General features: G+C 41.6%; 1 protein-coding gene across 7 annotated transcripts in view; it reads right to left on the minus strand.

The window, feature by feature from the left end:
• Positions 1-2,193: 2,193 nt before the first annotated feature.
• SLC6A6 (solute carrier family 6 member 6) overlaps positions 2,194-22,264 on the minus strand; it is a 58,582-nt gene continuing 38,511 nt past the window's right edge. For all 7 annotated transcript variants that reach the window (XM_077325352.1, XM_077325351.1, XM_077325347.1 and 4 more), the window contains 9 exons: positions 20,490-20,624; positions 19,111-19,214; positions 18,872-18,996; positions 15,406-15,518; positions 12,421-12,558; positions 11,101-11,203; positions 10,166-10,266; positions 9,006-9,176; positions 2,194-7,781 (listed from right to left, as the gene is read on the minus strand). In XM_077325352.1, the coding sequence (XP_077181467.1) occupies positions 7,641-7,781; positions 9,006-9,176; positions 10,166-10,266; positions 11,101-11,203; positions 12,421-12,558; positions 15,406-15,518; positions 18,872-18,996; positions 19,111-19,214; positions 20,490-20,624 (1,131 nt within the window). In that variant the 3' untranslated portion in view covers positions 2,194-7,640. The remainder of the gene's footprint in view (positions 7,782-9,005; positions 9,177-10,165; positions 10,267-11,100; positions 11,204-12,420; positions 12,559-15,405; positions 15,519-18,871; positions 18,997-19,110; positions 19,215-20,489; positions 20,625-22,264) is intronic.

The following is a 22,264-nucleotide window of genomic DNA, read 5'->3' on the forward strand; positions in this document are numbered from 1 at the left end:
CACACACACACACACCTTTTGAATATATAAGGGTCTCAGTGAAGCTCTACACTGGACCTGTGCTGAGTCCTGGACTAGAGCAATCTGAAACACTGACCTGGATTAGAGGAACTGATTTGTTATAACCCCCACACAAAGTTCACCCCATATCATTGCCAGGCAGCAGAAGAGTTGCCAGCTTTGGGTCAGGAAATAAAGGCCGATGAGGGTTATGCCACTTTGCTAGTATTATAACTGGACCTCTCAGCAGACTTTGACATGGTTGACTAAAGTACTTGATAAAGGGAGTGTCCTGGGGTAAAATGTTTTGAGTGATTTAATTACTTTCTAATGACTTCTTTTAGAGGGTTGTGTAGAAGAGACCAAGTGTGCTTAATAGGGTTGCACTTACCTGTATAGGGTTGCCAGCTCTGGGTTGGGAAATACTGGAGATTTTGGTGGTGGGGCCGTGAATGGGCAGGATTTGGGGCACAGAGGGCCCTCAGTGGAGTATACTGCTATGCGGTCCACCCTCCCAAGACGTTTTCTCCAGGGGAACTGGTCTCTGTCGCCTGGAGATGAGCTACAATTCCGAAGGATCCTGTAACATTCATCAAGATTCCTCCTTACAGGCACACACTGGACTGTCCAGGAGCAGGCCAGCATCCAAGAAAATGTTTCAAAACTTGTCTTCCAGAGCCTTCTGAATTTTGACCCTCCAAGCTATGAGACTGAGCTTTCCCGCCAAAACTACCACATGGTTTGGGCTGGAGATCAACCCATTCCCTCATTTTTCTGTAATCACTTTAAAGTCATCAATTTTAAAAAAATCACTGTGAGCTCACAGAAGGGAGACTACTGTGCCTGCTCAAAAGCCTCTTGATAAACACAAGCTGTGCAAACATACAAGCCTTTTTTCATCTTTGAGTCATCTGCTCAATCCTACACTGGGAGTATCGCAAACTCGTTTATCCAGGCAAAGAGTGTGTCACTCACAGGTTAGTAAGTTTGAAAGGACTGTTTTTCCCACTGTTGATTCATGTTTGGAATTTATGTCTAAAGAGTAGTGCTTCATAAACATGGAAGCTGATGACCATGTAGCAGCAGCTCTGCAGGTTTCTTTGGAGAAAAGCTGTGGAAGATGCCCGGTAGAATGAGCAGTGACCTTTCATGAACAAGGGATGCCTGCAAAGGCAAAGCAACGTTTTTCTGGATGTGAAAATAGCCTAATGCAGACTAGACCAGGCTTTCTCAACCAGGGTTTCATGAAATTTGGGTTTTCTTGATGCCCCTGGAAGGATATATGGTCACATTGACCGCTCCCCCAATTCCCCAAATAGCCAATGGTGGGCCTGGAGGGAGTGGGAAGGGGAGGGACACCAAGTGGGCATGTTCATAGCTATGCTTCCCAACCATATTCTGCACGTTCACTCTACTGGGGTTTCTCAAAGCCTGAAGAATGTGACAGGGGGTTCTCAATGGTAAAAAAGTTGAGAAAGTCTGCTCCAGACTGATTTTTCGGAAGTCCTGCCCTGTCCAAGCTTTTGTTATGTTTCAGTAGTGTTAATAAGCATGTGGATAAAGTTAAGCTGGCACACATTAAGAATTTGCAAAATGTTTTTGATATGTGAGTAAACGTAATAGTCATAGGACCAGGCCAAGTTATCATGTGGACTAACAACTGGTTAAACTAGAAGTAGAGGGCAGGGATACATGGGTATTTTCACAATGGATGTAAGCAATGGTGTCCCCAGAGGTGATGTATATTGTTCGTAAATTATCTGGAATCAAGGCTGATATCACAGAACTGGAAAAAGTGAAGGGCACCAGAAGGTCACAAGACAGTACCTTCTTTGCAACAAAAAGTTGAACAGAAAGGATGACTGGGATGGGGGTGGGAGATGAGGATAGGCATACATTGATAAAATTATGGATCAACTTATTCTTCTTTTCCCAGAACAGACCTGATGTTGACGGGCAGTTGGCCACTGTGCAAAACAGGATGCTGGACTAGATGGAACCTTTGTCTGACCCCACCTAGTGCTCTACAAAATGAGGGATACTACTCAAATCTGCTCTATGTTTTATGAATGTCAGTGAAGTAGTAACATCCATAAAATAAGAGGTGGTCCAGCTTTACTTATATATCCTAAAACAGCTGTTTCTTAAATCATGTATCTCTTATGACTCTCAGGAATGAAAAACAGCCCATACTGTAGAGGAAAGGATTTTATTTTTGTTTGTGATGATTACAAACTCATCTAAAAAAGCAAAAAAATGACTTTAAAATATCAATGTACATTTTCTTTTTCTAAAAAGCAAAACAGATAAAACTGCAAAATACAAACATTTACTGTTTACACACAAAAAAACCTAATTTTCAAGGGTACATTCCAAATTTTTAATCCTATACAAATATTCCTTATTGGAACAATAATGATGACAAAGGACAACAGGTCTAAAATGTCTTTTTAAAAATTACTTTAAAAATTTATTTAAAAGGAGGACCATCTCACGTCCTCTCAAATCCACGCACCTATTTACTACAGACTGTAGTCACGAGTGTGAATTTAAGCAATAATTTAAAAATGTTCACCCATATTTTCAGCAGAATAAAGAGGTCTGTCTGCACTACTTATAACCGTGAAGCCCCTGGAGAGGCCTTCTTTTCAACATTGCAACAGCAGTAATACAGCAGCAGCAAACATTCTATTACAATAACACAGGTTACCAGAGCACTGCACAGACTGCCGGGGGGATAGAGGGGGAGACATTCATTAACACTCTCAGCCTGCTGTTTTGTTCTCTTACCCTCATCCTCCAACCTGCCTTCTCCTTATTTAAAACAAGGTACACAAACACGCTACTAGAGTCAGCATCGAAATGTCAGCTTCTGCACTGCTTCCCTGTTACTATTAGTCAGCCTTTTGGGAACCAATCAGGTGGGCGGCTTCTCTCTCCCCCCCCCCCCCCGTTTTAAAACTATCTTATCGGGTCCTACTTAACAGAGAGCACAGCAGGCAAAACTAGTTGCTGGCCAGGCTTACTCTTCTGCAGCATTCTTCCTGCCAAGCCATTAGCATACCTATATATGGTCTGCATTCTAGGTTTCAATAGTTTAGTACAGGATCCTGATGGTCATGCCCTGGTGACTTCCAAAGCTTTCTTGATTGAAGTGGTATCAATAATCCTAAATGAAAACCTGAGTTCTACCTGAGGGAAGGCTGAGCCTCAGTGGTGAGCAGACCAGGGAGTTTTCAGCAATTGATGGTGGAAGAGTTGGCCCATTATGTGCTAGTAAGGTGGCCTGGCCAGGGACTTCTGCCTGACTTTGGTTCCCACTTGGAACATCAATTTGGTGGCATCAATTTCTTCTCTGAAAAGGAACCGCCTTGCCTTGCCTGGAAAGAGGTGCTTTACTTTATACTCTTCTCCTCTAGCAAAGAAAACCTAGTTTGATTCTGGGTCTTGATTACTATTTTTAAGAGCTACACAAATGCAGACTTCTCCCTCTCTTGGAGTGCTACCATTATGAAAAGTTTGTTCTTCTCTGTACAGTTCTGAGCCTACACCCTTTACTCAAGGCGACATGGAAATCACCTTGGATTTGCATGAAGTCCTTCGTTGGCAGCAACCACAAGATTGGAGAAATGACGGCATGCAATAGTAAAGAGAGGAGGAGATTATAAACTAAATGCTTTCAAGCTGAAGTCTTCCTCGGCAAAGCAAGGTAGACCTCCGCTCAGTATCCTGTCAGATGATTGACAGTTTAAAGAAAGTAGAAATATTTCTTACTCCTTTAAGTGAAGATCAATGAGATGTGTGGGCATGTACCAAAAAACCCCAACTGAATTGACATGAACCAAAAAACCCCAACTGAATTCAATGCAATTTTCTTCCAAAAAATGATGGCTAGGGTCAAATTGTAGAATATCACTATCTCTCTTTAAGCAGGCTGCTGTGTCCTTCGTTTCTATGCAATGCTGCCCTCTCTGTTGTGCTAGTTACTGTGCTCATTCACCACAGGTTTCCTTCTGCTGAAAGCACTACTGCTTTGCCTGACCTCCGGCTACTCCTCACCCCCCCCTCCCCACCTGCCCCTGGCCCGCCTCACAAAAGCTGCCCATCAGTTGCTGCTCCAGTAGCAAAACATTCAAGTGTTCAGCTGGGACTTAATAATGTTTGTGCTCCAATTCTTATTCTGCCTTGTGGACCAGAATCCAAATACAGAGACCTGGGACAGGATGTAAGTAGTAGGCATAAACACAGCACATTTACTTCGTAGAAAGAGTAGAATATACACCATTGGTTATGAAATTATTGCTACCGTCCAATTAGAATAGGAATGAATGTTGACAGTCAGAAAGATTTCCTTAAGAGCAGAATGCATGTTTCGAAAAACTCTTGCAAGTGCTCTGCAAACAAGTGCATATTCTGCTGGTTTTAATTGTAGATGAGGCTGTATGCCTTGCTAGTTCTGGATTGCAGCCCAACCAGTGAAGGAAACCCACAAAGCATTAAAGGTGCTCTCTCTCCCCGCATCATCGTTTGTGGAAAATGAAAGTGTTCCTTCGAATAAACATTTAGTCTCTTCCACCCTCCCACCCGTACCCCCAGTATCCAAACCAGTTCACCAACAGTCACAATACTGAATATTTAACTTCTCAGTTACAAATGACAGATAAAATAGGCCACAAAGTTCTACAAAGTAATTTAGAAAAAAAAAATCAGATTTTTTTACAATCATAAATAAGTAGAAAATACAAACAGTTGTTTACAATGTTTCCCTACCACCCCTACCCCTTCCTCTTTAATTTGGCAGAATCTGTTACTGACATTCAGATTTACCACATTCTACTATCCAGAAACTGTGTGATGGGAAAATGTGCTCAGAACAGAAACCTGGGACTGAATCTGGTTGTGTTACATGGCAATTTTACAACTTCTTCCCCCAAATCCAAGCTTTACTTTTGCAGTCAAGCCTAAACAGCCAGAGTATCTTTTAAGGTGTGCATGCATAAATAACCTCTTCACGCTTGACATGGAAGCAAACTGATTCTAATGGCACAGCTTATCCATATGGGGATGGGGTCTTCTCTGCCTTACTTGGAACTTTCCGAGTACAGTGCTGAGATTTTCTGGTTTGTTCCTCTCAAAGCATACCCTGGTTGACATGCTTGTTTACCTGGTGCATTGGCTGCTTTGGAAACTCTGAACACCTTTCATTACTGTTAACAAACCACTGCAACATGCACTAGGCAAGTTGAGAGAAGCAGGATGTTCCTCACTTTCTTTCTAACTCCCCAATGAGCTCTTAGTCCCAGATCAAATGAATGAAAGATTAAGCATGTGACCTAAATTTCACTGAATTAAGTTGGAAGCCTCTAGGTACCCCCGGTGCCTTAGCAGAAATTAAGGGAAATGGTAACTTATTCTCAGCTGCCTTGCTTTTCCTGATTAACATATTCACAGGTTTTTCGGCTTGAAGACAGGCAACAATTTCCACTGGGCTGGGGTTTGTCGAGGATGCCACATGATCCTCTGCTACCCCCTGGCAGTGTTGGAATTCTAGATCTCATAGTAGAACGGTCACTGGAAAGCAAGAGCACCCTGATCTCACCTACTTGCATTGCCGAAAGCGCAGCTCTCTAACGTGCAACAAACTGCAGTCTCCAACTACGGAAACCTCCGCTGAACAAGACAGTTGGAGCCGCTATGCTTTGGTCCTTATTTTGAAGCTGTCCCTTCCATTATATATATTTTTTAAAAAATGACATGACTTAGTAAGCTAGTGCATAGCCAATGTGCTGTGGCTGGGGTTTTTTTTGTATGCGTTTAGGAATGTTTAAATACTGGCTAGGCTCCAGTTTATACTATAACGTCTGTCACTGACAGACTAAACTGGAAATAGATTATTTATTTATATATATATATATAAGTGGAAACAGCTAATTCTGGCTTATTCTAATACTTCCAATATTATAGTTAGTACCAATACTCACTCAGAAGGAGACACCTCCCAAGAAAAATGCCCATACAGAAGGGATTAGAACATTATCCAGCACAGAATGCGAGGATAATCAAAAGAAAGAAACAAAACCCAGGCTTGGCAAAATTTGAGGTGAGTTTACTAGAAACAAATCCTTATTTCTGAGTTAAGTGGGAACATTCTAAATATATAATTTACCTATAGAAATCCTGTTCAAGCACTTCTGCACTTTTATCCAAACTAAAACGTCTCTGAAGCTCAGTCCATCTCCTTGTGCTGTCTCCTCTTCTAAAGATCACGACTTAAGAGCTACTACCATCTCTTTTCTTCTGAATCTGCCTTGCTACAAAAGCTTCCTCTGCAACAGTTCCAGCAGCGTTCTCATTGGGAAATTAGCAACCTGGCCTGGCTGGTATCGTCACAGTGCCCAACAATCCTTTGCATTTCCTGACAACAACAAATTTTGGCAAATTTGGGACTTTTAAGCAACTTAGAATTGCACAGCACTTTTGCAGCATTTCTTTGTAAATTCAACATTTTTATGTGCTCTTTGACACCATTCTAGTGTTCTAAAAAAATTCAAGTCAATACCAGTTTGTCTTGAGTACAGCAAGGAGCCTATGAAAAGCGGGTCACTTTCCACATGACACGATGCCGCCATGAGTTATCTGTCAAGTCACTCCCATGTCTAAAAACATAACACAGAAAGCAACCAGACATACAGGTGCTTTTCAGAGAAACATTTGTCTTCCAACATTTTTTTGAAGCAACTCCGCTGTATGATTGTGTTTCTCAGAGACTGATGCACGTAACCCTTCCAGGGATCAATTGTTAGGCACAGGGCTGACTTGGGAAAGTACTTGTGTGATCTAGAAAGTGGCCCAGAGAAGTAATGGGAAAATATGCCTCCAAAGCATGAATGATTCTGCCTCTTAGCCTTGTACAGACAGTTCACACATGTGCTATACTCAGAAATGGCTGTCACTTGAATTGTTCCCTTGGTTCATAACTGCTCCCACCTTACACCCTATATTGCTGCTTTTCCAATTCCACACACACACACACACACGTATAGTCTGACATGGACCACAACAAGCCTAAATGCATGAACCCTTTGCTTGTTGTAAGTCTCCCCACCACAAGAGGATAATGCTACACCTTTGAAAACCAGTTTCTTAAAATGACATATGCATGCTATCGATCTTTTTTAAAAAGCAAATCCCTTCACTGAAAGATTTGCTTTTAAAACCTTTACCCTGTTCCCAACCATACCAGCACCTAAAGATATTTGAGATTTGTAGATGCATTTTTTTTCCTTTGTGTGTGTGTGCGCCTGTGTATGTTGCTGGCAAGGAAATCAACGTAAGTGGCCAGAAATGATGAATAGGAGTTAGATATGTTATATGGGGGGGACGGGGGACTAGTAATCCTGTAATGTGCCTAATTTGATATGAAAACTCTGCCTCTAAATAGAGTGAGAGGCATTTGCTGTGATTTACTTTACAAAATATTAAAAAATAAAAACCAAAAACACACAAAAAATAACTTTCTCTGTGAGAAATAAAAATAAACCTAGTGCAAATATAAAGCTCTGTAAACCTGGTCCTATGAGAGATTCTATGGTTAGTAAACGGCAGTTTTAAAGCAGGTGTCTTCCTCTCATAGAGAGAGCTCACATCATAGTCTCCACGATGATATGAGTTGGCTTGATCAGTCCCCCGTTGGCCACGGCGGCAGGATAGAATGGGACAGCACTTTCCGATTCCCTGGCCCATCGGTTCACTTCGCGTGGGGCAGCGACAGCTTTCACCCGCTATGAAGAAAAGGAGGGAAGAAGGTTAGAAGAGGAGGCCTTCAGACAACTGGGATGTGCTTCTATGGGCACACTTGCAAATCACAGGCCACAGAAGGAGGAACTTACGGGGGGGGGTACAATTGTCATCCTCATTCAATGACATGACTTCCAAGGTGACTCAGAAGTGGCAGGGTGTGATCCTTCACATGTGCCTTTCAATGGAGGCGCAGGTCACAAGAGTAGCCCTTCTGGCGTTCTTCCATCTTCGCCAGGCAAGATAACTAGTGCCCTACCTGTCCCCAGAACACCTGGCCATGGTAATCCAGGCTATGGTCACCTCTAGGATTGACTCATGTAACACTCTCTATGTAGGCCTTCCCTTGTCCTTGACCCAGAAATTGTAGCTGGTGCAAAATGCAGCTGCTAGGGTCCTTACAGGAACACCTTGGGGGGGCCCATATCCAGCCTGCGCTGAGGCACCTGCATTGGTTGCCAGTTGCAGCCCGGTTGCTGCAACTGTTCAAGGTTTTAACCTTTAAGACCCTTAATGGCCTGGGGGACCACCTATTGCCTTCAGTCTCCCGCAGGGCCTTGTACTCTGTGGGTACTGATTTGTTGGTGGTTCCTGGCCCACATGAGGTTCTCTGGCCTCAACCAGGTCCAGTGCCTTTTTGGTCCTGACCCCAACCTGGTGGAATGAGCCCCCAGAAGAGCTGAGGGCCCTGCTGGAACTGTCTCAGTACTGCACGGCCTGAAAGATGGAGCTCTTCTGCCAGATCTTTGGTTGAGGCGAGGGCACAGGTGATCTAGGGGATCTGCCACACCTAAGAACAGCTACAATCTGTACTGTAATGGTTGGGCACCCCCAGGCTTTCCCTGAGCTGGGGGGGGGGATGGGTATTTTCTCTTTGTTTTTTTCTTCTTCCTTTTTCTTTGCCAGTTTATGGTTGGGATTTTTAACTTTTTAACTTTTAATCTTTGTAGGGTTTTATCTTTTATAACTGTAACCTGCTGTGAGATGATTCCTGATAGCGGTGGGATATAAATTGAAATAATAAATAAATGGAAATCAATTTCTCTAATTTACTGGTGTTCCTTTGGAACTCTGATATCCCTACCATGCTGAATTCCCTTGACTGCAATAAAGTACAAATAACAGCTGCATGGAAAATGACCATTTGCCAAAGTTTATTTTTCACTGTTCCCTATCCTTGTGAATTTTCTTTAAAACAAAAAACTTACCTCAATGAGAGACCCATCTGACTGTATTATACGGATGACCATAACAAGAGGGATGCAGATCATAGAAGAGAGAGCAAGACCCCAGCCTAGGCCAATTGCCCAATCAGGATATATGTACACCTTGTTGTAGGTCAATGGTGTATACTTGGCCAAAGAAAAGATAAAGCATCCCTGGGGAAAGAGACCAAAAATACAAATGTCAGATTCAAGATACGTTACAAGAACTATAGTCTGACAGTGTTTGTGGTATGAGTGAGCAATGTCATCAATGTTAATCTATCACTTATACACACACACTGAAAATAATTAGCTGACAGTAGGACATATTGTCTATTACACTTCTACTCCACTTGTCTTTATTACCGTTCAGGGCAGTGTATATGGTCCTCTCCTTGACTGCCAGGGTACAAGGTCACGCAGAGAGCATCATGACACAGTGGGCAGTATGATTGAGGCTCCTTTCCCAGATCAAACAGCTACATTTATGGTAATTCTAGTAAGAGCCAAGGGTGTTTTTTCCCCTCATCCCAATGACAGCACCGTGACTTTCTATGTGCACACAAAAAGCTGTGAAGTGTGATAAAGGGGCCTTTGATGTGTAGGAACTCTGATATAATGATTTTAAACCTGGGGGGGGGGGAACTCCTCTGTGTTTTAGCTGCTGTGTACCTGATTCTTGTTTTCATTTGTTTTTCAAACTGAGCAGTATTTTTATCATTTAAGTAATAACTATTACCTCTTCTTCAGGCAACACTATGCTGCATAAGTGTAATAACCAGCACACCCTGCCATCAACAAAAGGAGTCTTAATGTCTAGCAGATTTATCCCACCATAAGATTCTTGAAGGCTTGAGACTGACTCATAGAGTGCGGCCTACAAAAACCTCTGCCACAATAAACCTGTAATTTTTTTTAAAGTGCAAAAAGGTTTTCCCTTTGGATTTTGTATCTTCCAATAAGGAGGCTTTGAGACATTCTTGCTTGCTTTCTACCTTATAGGAATGTTTTGGATTCTAAACGTTGAATAACTGTGCAATTCTAGTGCATCCCTACAATGCTGCTGCCTTACAGTCCTTCACTGATCCAATGTAGAAAATGAATTTATATACATGAATATTAATTTATGACTTCTACAGAGACATTAATACTTCAACACCCACCATGCAAAGAACTGGTGTAATGATCATCCAGCTCCATTTCATCCATGGACCAGGCCTATAACCAATCATATCTTCGATGGCATCGTAAATATTATCAGCGCCTAAAATTCAAACACAGTATAAGTCAGATTTGTTAGTCTCAATAAAAGATTCCTCCTTCCCTTCAGGGGCTGAAGGGCCTGTAACAAGAGCAGCACTGAATATCTGAAGTGTGGTTTTGAATGATACAAAACAATCACACGGGGGGGGGGGGAGAGACACCCTTTTTTGTGTTCAAAACTGTTGTTCCTCTGACCAGCTGCTGCACATTTTAACATTTACAGGACTCCTCTTTGCTCTTTTACTATATAAGCCAGTCAATCAGAGACCACGTATTGATCTCATGGAGCAATTCACTGGCTATGAGATCACGCCAATGGCCAGAGGGAAAGCTACACTGCCCTCCCACCAGAATGTGCATTCCCGTGAACATGCCATCCAATCCTCCCAAGTTCTGCATTGGTTTAGCTCAGCCATGGAGAATATGTTCCCTCTCTGATACCACCAAGTTTCAGGAACTGAGCCTCTGCCAAACCTCCAAATCCGTGACCCAATCCCAGAAGATTAAAGAGCAGAAACTCAGTGTATTTGAGCTGGAGTAGAGCTCTGGCATACTGTGCATGGTGGTGAACTCTCTCCATCTTAGGCCAAGGCAGAGCATGTCCCAAGAGATGTGATGTTGCTGGTTAAATTCCAGAAATGCAGAATAGGATAACAACCCTACTAATGGCTGTAGGATTCTAATTGCTTTGCATGCTGCCATTTTCTTCTTTTTTTGTCTCTCCTATCTAGCCTCCCACCTCCCAGGCTACCTAGTGGCTTTGGCATTGTTCTGCAACAGCCTTTCTCTTTCCTGCAAGGAATGGCATCAGATTATAACTGATAACCTTACTTACCGTAAACCCAGGCTACAGCAATGCATTCAAAGAATGCAACCCACAAGAGGCATACACCACTAGCTGCATAGTAGTCAAAGAGTTGAAACACATACATGCCACCCTGCAAAAGAGGAACACTGTGAAACACACACACACACACACACACACACAGAGTACTATTAATACACTACCAAACCCACCCACCCCCAAAAAGTGCAGAAAGCAAGCTAACCTTCATCACTCTCCTTCATATCTATGACTCACTCTGCAGATTACCCATCCACAAGCATTAAGTGCCAGTCAGCTCTTGGAGTTGCATACTGTGGTCTTTTCAAAAATCTGCACTCAAGTTTGCCTTTAATACAGAAGGCATTTTGAAAGAAATCATGATTGACCAAAATTAAGCCACTTAGTGTAATTTACTGAAACACTGAAGCACTTCCTTCCCGTAGGATGATATTTCAGGATGGGCATTTTTAGAAATAAGAATTGGTATTTAACATAAATAACTATGAGACTTATATATGCAAGTACAGTTCACTAAACAACTTCCTAATGCATGGACCAATATTTTTCCCTCAGCCTACCATCTCTCTTTCATGCACAGTAATGACTTTTCAAAGTTTCCAGAGCCTTCTAGCTTCCCTAATGGCCTCTAAATTCAATATGATAGATTACACTCTGGCAATAATGTCCCACGTGCCTTAACTTTGTCTCATTTTTTTTTTGTAATTAAAGCTGGATCCAACCAGTTCTTCATCTGGTGGGAAAGAGAGGGCAGAGTCCCTTTTGACCACCAAAAGGGCCATGGGACCTTCATGGCCAAAAGCCATGTGAGAGAAGAGCTGCAGTAAGAAGTGGAATTGAGCCCAACTTCTTGTACATGGTGGAAAATGCTATCAAGTCACAACTGAAGCAAAGGATGTCATTGCCTGCCTTTGTGTAGCAACTCTGGGTGTCTCCCATTAAAATTCTAACCAGAGCTGACCCTGCTTAGCTTCCAAGTTCTGATGAGATTGGGCTAACATAGGCCACAAAAGTCAAGGCAATTTCTTGTATAATAAAATCAAATATAATTTTTATATGAATGTGCACTGGAGGAAAGCATCAAAGGGGACACTAATAATACTGAACTTGAGTTAACATACACTAAACTAGCAGAATTTCAATATTTTGGAATTGAAATCTGGATCAAGAGTTGCCAAACAAAATTGTCTTACAGAACGTATCCTTATGGAACATTGTTTCTCTTTTGGGCTCTGCCTCCTGTTTTTGTGGCATGGATTCACATTGCAAAACGCAGCAAAGTGAAGCTGTTTCTGTCACAGTCTTACTTACTTCAGTCACCATAGTTAGTCCCAGAAGATAGCTGAGGAAGCACACTATAGCAATGAAGATTTCCCGTCGGTAACCCTTCCTTAGGAAGGATGGGTACAGATCAACTAATGATGTGATCTGTCCTTCAACTTCAACAAACTAGAAGGGAAGAAGAAAAGGAAATGCACTGAACAAATGCACAAACGCTTCATTCTTTTACAACCAGCACCAGCAATTCTAGCACAGGAGTAAAATCCACACAGTCGCCTTTCAAAAAGCACCCCTTGAAAGCAGGGTCAGAGAAGATTTCATCTTAGTTCAGTTTTGAGCCATGATTTCATCCGTGCAAACATTTTACATCCTGGTCTACTCCTCCTTCTGTACTCTGTCAAGTTATTTGAGTTTGTAGAAAGGGGCCCACCAAAACTGGAAATATAGACAGGGAATTGAGGGACACATGCAGCCCACCAGGTATTTACAGTGAAGAGAGAGAAGAGAGAAGGAGCAGGACTATCTTCCCATAAACAAGCACTTTACACAGAGAAGCATCTTGCCCCTCCCCCAGTAAGCAGAGGAAGAATCTTAGTCTGTCTGCAACCCATAACAGCACAGCCTGTGGTTAAAGAAAAAATGATCTGATGGTTTGACCAAGGGGCCAGATTAGTGATGCATTTTTAAGTTTTTCTTTGGATTCACAGGAAATCTCTCTTTTTTGTTATTTAAATTAGAAACAACCATTTCTTTAACAGTTGTGTAAATCTAGGTGAGAGGCTCAATACAGGCCAAAATTTCTTGGGGTGTGCGTGTGTGTCCTTGTAAGGCCAATTATTTTTGCTGTAAACTGCCAAAATAGGCTAGAGAAACACAAAAATGTATTGCCCAGTTTGTTCCTGAATTAATTTAATAGATGCCAATGTAAGCAAACACCAAATATGATACTAATTGTGAATCAGCCACAATAGTAGGAAAGTAAAGGACTTGTATGGCCGTATTAAAGAACGAGGCCTAGACTAAGGTCACCTTTCAGATTCTTTCCCTAATTGCAACTGTTGTTCAATGACGTTTATGAAGTGACTGCAAGGCAGTCATAATGCCAACCTGGCTTACAATGTAACATTAGAATTCAAGAAAGCTGTGAGCAAGAGCTTTATTAATGATTTGCAATAAACAACCGTGCAAGGCCTTATGGGGCCAAATCCAACTCTTCACATAACTTCATGGTGGGTGGTTTGTAAAGCACACAAAACTACTTCCTTAGAGTGGTGCTTGCTTCAGTTCAGGGAGAGTAGCCTGAGCTGATCCACAGATTATGCCCGCCCTCAATAATTTAATGAGTCTTCCTATATTAGAACACAAAGTGTTCAGCAGACGTGCTGTTTTTGTTGCTTTTGCTGGAAAAGACCAGCTGGGCTACTTCCCTGATGGTTCTTATTCAGCAATCGCTCACCAAAGGCAAGTTACATATAAACCCCGTCCTCCTCAAAGCAAAAGAAGCCCCTGCAGGCAATCCTCTGTTGGGAGACCTTGTGATGGACAAGTATTTTCAAACTGGCCCCATTCGCTAGCAATGTTCGAAACCCCATACACTCTTCTTCTCATCTTCCTATAATGTAATATACACATAGACACCATACGTCTCTTTCTGTCAAGGAGCCACTAGTTCTTTGTGCTTTACTCAGAAAAGACAGTGTCAAACGCCTTTTGTAACCTACATCCTTATATAAACGCCTGGGTAATTTCTGTTGCAATGTTAACAGTTGGTCCAACTTGTTCCTAAGCTGCTCTAGCATTCCAAAATCCTGCTTGACAGCACTCCAAAAGCAAACAAAACATTAAGTGCTCCAATTAGTTTTAATTATTCGACACAGTGAGAAATGACTTAAAATTACTAGGCAACCCTCAATTTACATAAGCACTTGGTTGCAGGACCAAATGTTGAGCATGTTTTAACATTCAATTTGGAAGTGATTAAAAGTCACTCACTGGAGTTCAAAGATTAAGCACTAAAGAGCCATTTAGAACAAATGGAATGCTTTGACAATTTAAGAGATCAAGTGAGTAGCAACCAGAGGGGGAAACTCCACTAAGCTCTGCTCATATGAGAGGTTCTAAATTCAGTAAACAGTTTGCCCCTGTCAAGTAGATTTATTTGACGTTAAAGCTACTTTAGCAAAGAATAAATGGGAGCTTGTTAATTTAAAATCTTAACCTCAAAGAAATGCCCCTTAAATCCCCAGTACATCTGTGCAACTAGCAATTGTCTAGAAATTATTAACAGGTTTCTTTGTGCAGTGCAAAGAAGAGGCCTTGTGGAAAAAACCCAAACCTTCCATTTTCCCAGAGAGTAACAATAACCGTATGAATTGTATAGTTAAATGAGTCCAGCTATACCAAATCAGTCTATCCACTGGTTTCAGAAAGCTGTTTTTTTCAAAAGTGCTAGAACTTCTTGTGCCCTTGATAAAGATGCTTAGTCACTCAGAAAACAAGCCAAAAAGTGTCTTAATTAGTAAATCACCCAGGCAATATATCATATAGTGTAAAACTGTTGATAGTTACTGGCACCTATCAAAGCTTCTTGGTTAATCATAAACAATATTGCAGGCCTAATCTTCCCTCGCACTCCCTGCAAATTTAAGCCCACATTACTTGGGTCAAACTGCATGCCATCTGTGTGCAGGGTTGTGTGGATATAAGGTTTATAAACAACGTAAGAAGAGTCCTGCTGGATCAGGCCAGAGGTCTATCTAGACCAGGCTTTCTCAACCAGGGTTTTGTGAAACCCTGGGGTTTCTTGATAGCCCTGGAAGGGTTTCCCGAATGGGTGGGAGTTAATTGATTTTAATATATTCTTAAAATTTGTTAATTTATTAAGCCCAGAGAGATACAAAATCCATTCCTGCTCCATCTATGACATGATGGATTCAGAATTTAAAAAATGCAAGAGAAGCAATTTAACATGCAAATACAGGTTTTCCATCACTGTGCATTAATGTGGTGACTCACCTGGCTATCCAGGCCAAGCAAAAGAAGCATAATAAAAAAAAGAATAGCCCAAAAAGTTGGCAGTGGCATCATGCTCACAGCTTTCGGGTAGGCAATAAAGGCCAGTCCTGGACCTAGAGGGATAAAGAGAGAAGAAAGGAAAGGGGGAAAGGGAGAAGAGACAGTAAGTAACCAGCTACTCTTGAAGGCAAGACCCCACCTCCCCCCCCCCCACTAGGGATGCCTGGTTCCATTCAGATAAACCCAGGCCCAACTGAAGATTCCACGACGGAATTCATTGAGATCCTTTTATCTGACATAGAAGCATGCATGGCTCCAACAGGAACTGCAGTCCTTAAATCCAAAAAAGCCATTGCTTATCCATTGCATGCCAAATCATGCATGTGTCATTCACAAACAAGCTATGATGGGCGAGGGGCACCTGGCATGTGACATGCAATTAAGGCAGGGGCCAGTTCCTGAAATCTTTGGACAAAGCAAAACATAAACAAGGCCTTCTGCTTCTGGGTTGGCACTCAGCAACAGAACAGTGTTTGCATAAAATAGCGAATGAACTGACTTACTGGTTTCCTTTCTAAAGCAACAACTGATTATCTGCATAACTGTTAGGTCTTATCCAGTGATGTAACTGGCAGCCATGTTGTGTTATTGGTTTAGTGTCCATTACGGCTACAATAAATCCATATGCTATTCTCTGATGTTTCCCGCTACACTTAACAACTGCTGCAGAAATTGTATTCTGTTCCTTTAATTAAGAAAATATTTCTTCTAAATGAAACAAGGCTAACGTACCTCCTACTATAATTAGTAACAGCAAAGTCAAGGGTGAATTACTCTGTGTTATCTTTGTGGACAAGCCACCTGGAAGTCAAAACTATGCTCAGTTTTATGGTACAAAACATTCACTGCATCACAATGAGATTTCTCATTTTATTTTCAGTGTCACTTTACCAGGTGGTAGAACTGATGGAAACATTATAAAGACTGAGAAGCTGCAAAATGTTATTTAATTTTGAATTTGGGTTGTTTTGAAAATGGTGAGAAAACACTGAATCAAAAGTTTTCATGCAAACTTTGTTTAAAAAAGAAAGACCATTAGTGTTCAAATCTCTGAAAGTCAGATTAAAACACCATTTTCCCCTCTACTGGAAGCGTATCTTCTGTCACAAAGTACAGCAGGAGAATTCTTGTCAAGGATCAAAGCTCCTCACTCACTGCTGGTGCTGTTACTCCCTTCCATTTTCTTTCACATTTAACCAAGATACAAGGGAAGAAAAAAGAAGCTAATGCCCCATAAACCCTTGGGCTTCAACTCACAGGGAAAAAAATTGGGCTTATGTCCCAGTAACATTAACATGATGCAAGTTGTTCATTACCATCCCATCCAACAGATTTCAGGGGGATGAGCACAAAGAACTTTCTGTGGATTGGGGCAATGGGGCATAATTCAGTTAATGTTACACTCATGTAAGTGTGCATCCAATGTATATCCCTAGCTGCATGAGAAACCTCATGTTCGAATGGGTTCTGTACTAGCAATTCCCCTTCACAATCAAACTGCTGAAGATTGGCAGGTGGAGCCCTTTTTAAGAAGAAAAACTCCAATCATTCAGTTCCTTAAGATGGGAAATAGGGGAAGGTCTAAATTCAGTTTTGCAACTCCCTGCTAAAGCCTGCCAGTGGGCTTTTAGATCTGCACACATTTCCAGCTGCTCTGAAAGGACTCTCCTACATTACAGCTGCACAGAAGTGAGAACATTTGGCTCATCTGTCAGGTAAGCCCAACTTCTAGCAAGTCTTCTTGCATGCAACTCACTATGATCAATTATCTTGTTATTTAATTGTCTGTTCATTCACAATGTACCTTAGGCTAGTACCCTAGCCACAGACCCCTGAAAGTCTGTGGACCACGTGGCACTTACTTCTGAGTAAATGTGGCTAGGGTCAGGTTGCCAGTCACTTTTTCAAAGAAATGGGCTTCAAAATGATAGCCGACTTGAAGACTTGGGGATAGTGAAGCCACAACCTAGCACCAGATAACCTTACTTAGACCAACTGAAAATCAACACTTAAGTCTACCTCCGTGCTGGCTTATGGCCAGGATTTTATAAGAAAAAAATAGACTGGAGATCAAATATACAGGTTTATATGCCAACAGATTTAGAGATGTTACACATCACACTCCCACTTTCTTTTTTCTTCCTCTGCCTAGAAGAAGAGTGCTGGATTTGGTTATTAAAATAACTGAAGGAGAAATGAAAAAACTCCACAGGAATGCTGTGCCACTACTGAAATGGCATCAGAGGAAGAAAAAGGAATCTCTCTGACAAAATGGTATGGAAATCACAGAGCAAAAGAGCTGTCCCTGTAGTGCCCTCATTAGCCTGTGTCTGCAAGTCTAGGTGGATGCTCTTAAAGGCTTTCTGGGGTTTTACACTTGGGGCCAATTCACCGTTTCTTCCCTTTCTAAAGCTGGCCTAGACTTTCTCGTGTAGGCATTCAGAGGGACTAATGTAACGTGTCCATTTGGGATCCCCAAGGATTCTTTTTTCCAACTACAGCCATCACTTGTTCAACCTGCTGCCAGTCTAATCAATGGCCTCTAGACTTCAATACACTGCCTGAGGTATCGGATGATGTAAGGTAAGCCTCTGGCTTAGGGTGTCTGAGCTTCAAAGGCATAACAGCCTAGGAGTGCCTCACTTGCTCAAGTGCTACAAGGGAAGTCCAAGAGGATTTGCATGTTTTGATCAAAGGTAACAAAATTAAGAGAGATATTTTGGTTCGGTTTGGATTTTTTCAGTAGCTCCGGACTATTTAACAAAACACGCAATAACTTAGAAATGCAGTCCTATATCCATTCTGATCTTCCCATGGAAAGGTGTATCGAACAGTTCTGAGCACATGCTCACAGCACTGCTCATACAAAGAGGGGCCAGTGGGCAGATGTGCATTGTGCATGGACTGGCAGGAAAACAGATCTCTCTACTCCCCCCCACCCCACCCCACCCCAAATTCTATATGGGCTTGTTCCAGATCATATACATTCCATTATGGCTTCACAATGAAATGCGAGAAGTGCCACTAAAAAATCCAGACCTTTTTTCTAGCATAGTTTCCATCCATATACAAACATGGTGGGCCTGTGGAGATCCCATAAACCTGTCTATTAGGATCAAAACCAATAGAGAATAAACTGCAGTCTTAGGAGGTTTTAGTTTTATAAGATGTATACACATTTCTCGTTTCATTTCTAGGAAAATCTAGTTTGCATTTTAACTGATTTTGAAAAATAAAAAAAATTTAACTTGTTATGCTGTTTGAAATAAATTAGACTTTGTTTACAGAAAGGTGTTGTTGTTTTTTTAAAAAAATCTCTCTCTCTCTCTGTGGTTGATTGTTTGTAGTACTTTGCTCACACACTGGGTGGCAGTGCCCACCATCACTGCCACCGAAACCATCGTACCTGACTCTGCCACCTCAGCAATGTCCACCCCTTGCTCTTGTGCCATGAAGCCCAGGACGGAAAAAATTGCGAAGCCAGACACAAAACTGGTACCACTGTTCAGGCATCCCAGCAGCATACAGTCCCTAAGTCACACATATGTCATGGAGGAAGTTAATTACAGAAAAAATTTGAATCCATGGTTCCCTACACATCATTTATTTAGCTAACACACTAAACCCCTATGGAAGGAAACTTGCCTATAGCAGTTGTATTTGTATTTGTTGTAGCTCCCCAAGGAAGTCATTGCACCTAAGCAGATTGCATAGGAGAAGAAGATTTGTGTCCCGGCATCTATCCAAACCTAAAGAAAAGAAGAAAACCTCCATTGTAAAATGGCATTTCCGATACTATGCAGCCTACAAGCATCTTCCCACCTCTAAGAAAGAGTGTCTCTTCAAGAAAAACAACAGAAACACACTGACAGGCATATTGGCTAAGCATGTCCCCCTTTTGTTTCAATCACTTCCTTCAATAACTCACAACATTTAGATGGGAAAAGTGCATAAAAACATGACTGACTTGAAAGTAACAGCATTATACACACACAGCATATACACACACAGCATATATATACTGCCCAGTTCCGAATATCATCACCAGCAGCAAAAATACAGTAATAGCAATTTCCTGAGAAGTCAAACGTTTTAAAGGAGCAGGCAACACAATACTTATACTACCCCTCTATTTGTTTCTTGCCCCTGGTCATTAGAGCCACATATGTTTACGTGGGCAGAAAACTGCCTCGATCTTTTGAAAGGCAAAGAAGCAGTAGCTTTTGAGCATCCCCTTGTGTTATTTCCCTTCCTTCAGGGTTGGTATGAAAGTGTTCTGGGTGGATCGTATCCAGTGGGCATGGTTCTTCTGTCTTGCATTGTCTTCTCCTTTACTGAACGGATCAACAATATTTATTTAAAAGAGATTCATTTGCATTTCCGTTTTTCATCTGTCAGTATTCACCCACTGCCAGGGATTGGAGGTTGTGGCTGACAAAAAAAATGTGCTGTCATATCATTTGTGAAGAGCTTAAGACAGCCTTACTGATGCAGCAGGTACCACAGGAAGGAAAAACAAAGCACTAGACTCTCCCATCTTGTCATAGGTGTCTTCCAGGCACTTGGGTGAATGGCATTTGTCCTCAACTACCTGTCCCAGAAGCATCCATACAACACAGTTGCAATCAGTTGCAAATACTCACAATTGCTTCTTACCGTTCTGTTTGCCGCTCCACAATTTTGTTGTCTTTCAGAACTAGACTGAAGCAAAAATTAACTCCCTTGCCTTGTCCAGTCTAATACCAACAAAAAAAGCTGAGATGCTATATTTGGACAGAGTCTACAAGCCTCAGAATCCTTTTAATATAAAAAGATATACATACATGGAAAAATGCATTAACATATATTAACAATAATAACCTTTCGAAACGATATAGCGAGGGAGGGGAGAGTGGTGGAAGTCATCCAAAGTTTAGCTTTTGATTGCTCAAGCTAAGTAGGGAGATCTACTGTGCCATAATCTTACTTTCCACTTCTAAAACATGGGAAGAAAGTATCACCACTTTCAAGGCCTAACAACCCACCTGAGGATCAGCTAATCGAGTCATGTCGGGATAAAGATAAAACTTGATGCCCTCTGCGGCTCCAGGTAAGGTGACACCACGGATTAACAGTACGAAAAGCATGATGAAAGGGAATGTTGCTGTCACGTAGACAACCTAGGAATAATTTTTAAAAACCCAAAAATAAAATGGTGAATTATCACTTTTACTAATAAGATGCCCAGGGATTCAAATATATTAATTTATATACATCTGAAATTTCAGGTCATGATTGGAATAGCTCCTATTTAATTGTCCCCTCTTCTGTTTGCCCTTGTCTTGGACAGTTCACTTGAATAGTATTATGATTGTTTGATTTATTGCCCACCACTCTCAAACACGCCGGCTCATGCTGAGTTACATACGAAATTCAGTACAATAGTATAATCCCCAATTTAAAACCCTCATTAAAAACCCCATAAAATTACAACAATACAAAACCATATAGCGGAAACAATAACAAACCACCTTAGCCCCCACTAACAGCTGGGACGGCTAGCGGAGGGGTGTGACAACCAGCCACACCAATAGATGGACCGAAATAGGAGCATATCTTCCAGGGGGGAGCCCCGTTTGATCTTCTGCCAGCACTGGCCTCAACCATAGACCTGACAGAAGAGCTCCGTTTTGCAGGCCCTGCAGAAAGCCTAAAGCTTTCATGGTTCCCTAAACCAGAACTTAAGTGCATCAAGCCATAAAGTGCATCAAGCAACAGGAAATGGATTATCTGCCACTAAGGATAAGGCAAAGGACTTTTCTTCTAAGCTCAGTGCTAGGGACGATTCTTGTTTTTTCCTCTCTCTCTCTCTCTCTCTCTCACACACACACACATTCACCTTATGTATTTTTTCCATTGACATTTTTTCTGGCAAATGCAAATGCACTGTTTTATAAAAATCATTCTTCCTTATACACCTTCTCAATGAAGATTTCTAAAGGTAGTAGAGGGGAAATCTCAGCATGGAGAGCTGAGTCTTTATTAAACTCTTTGACAGCAACTTGCTGCACTGTTGACTCAAGCCAACAAACTAACTTATTCCATTCCTATTATGCAAATGCATGCAGAACAAGCTAAGGAAGCATGCAGCAGACTCAAATATATAGAAACTACACACACAGAAGCAAGTGAAGGTTGAGTGATCAAGATCTTCCTTCCTTTCCCCTTTCTGAGCTGTAGATGTCTTCTATGCAGTAAATATTATCAAAGGAATATTTCCAAATGAAGAACGATTTGGTTTGATTTCACCAAAAAATTAAGCATATTTCCAAAAGGATTTATGTACACCTTCACATTCCCTTTCATTTTTGTCAATATCCATAGTTCAATGGGCCACTTCAAACAACTTGGTTAAACATGGACCCGTTCACTATGGATGCACAACAACAGCTCACTGGAATCCACCTGGAATGGAATTCTCTGAAGGAGCCAAAGCACGATTGCCTTCATGCTGCTACATTTTTGCCAAAAAGTACTTGTTGAAGGTGGCACAAGAATCTACTAACTCTCGGACCACTTTGGAGAACCCAAATAGGCCACCAGACTGCTGCTACACTCTTCTGAATATACCCTGGGATATATATCCTAAGCTGAACATCTGAAAGTGTAGAAAAATAGTCACACTACAGTGGGGATGGCCAAACTGTGGCTCTTCAGATGTCCATGGACTACAATTCCCATGAGCATGCTGGCAGGGGCTCATGGGAACTGTAGTTCATAAACATCTGGTGAACCAGTGTGGCCACACCTGCACTAGAAG

The sequence above is a fragment of the Paroedura picta genome, chromosome 3 (genome assembly GCF_049243985.1).
Source record: "Paroedura picta isolate Pp20150507F chromosome 3, Ppicta_v3.0, whole genome shotgun sequence".
Classification (NCBI taxonomy): domain Eukaryota; kingdom Metazoa; phylum Chordata; class Lepidosauria; order Squamata; family Gekkonidae; genus Paroedura; species Paroedura picta.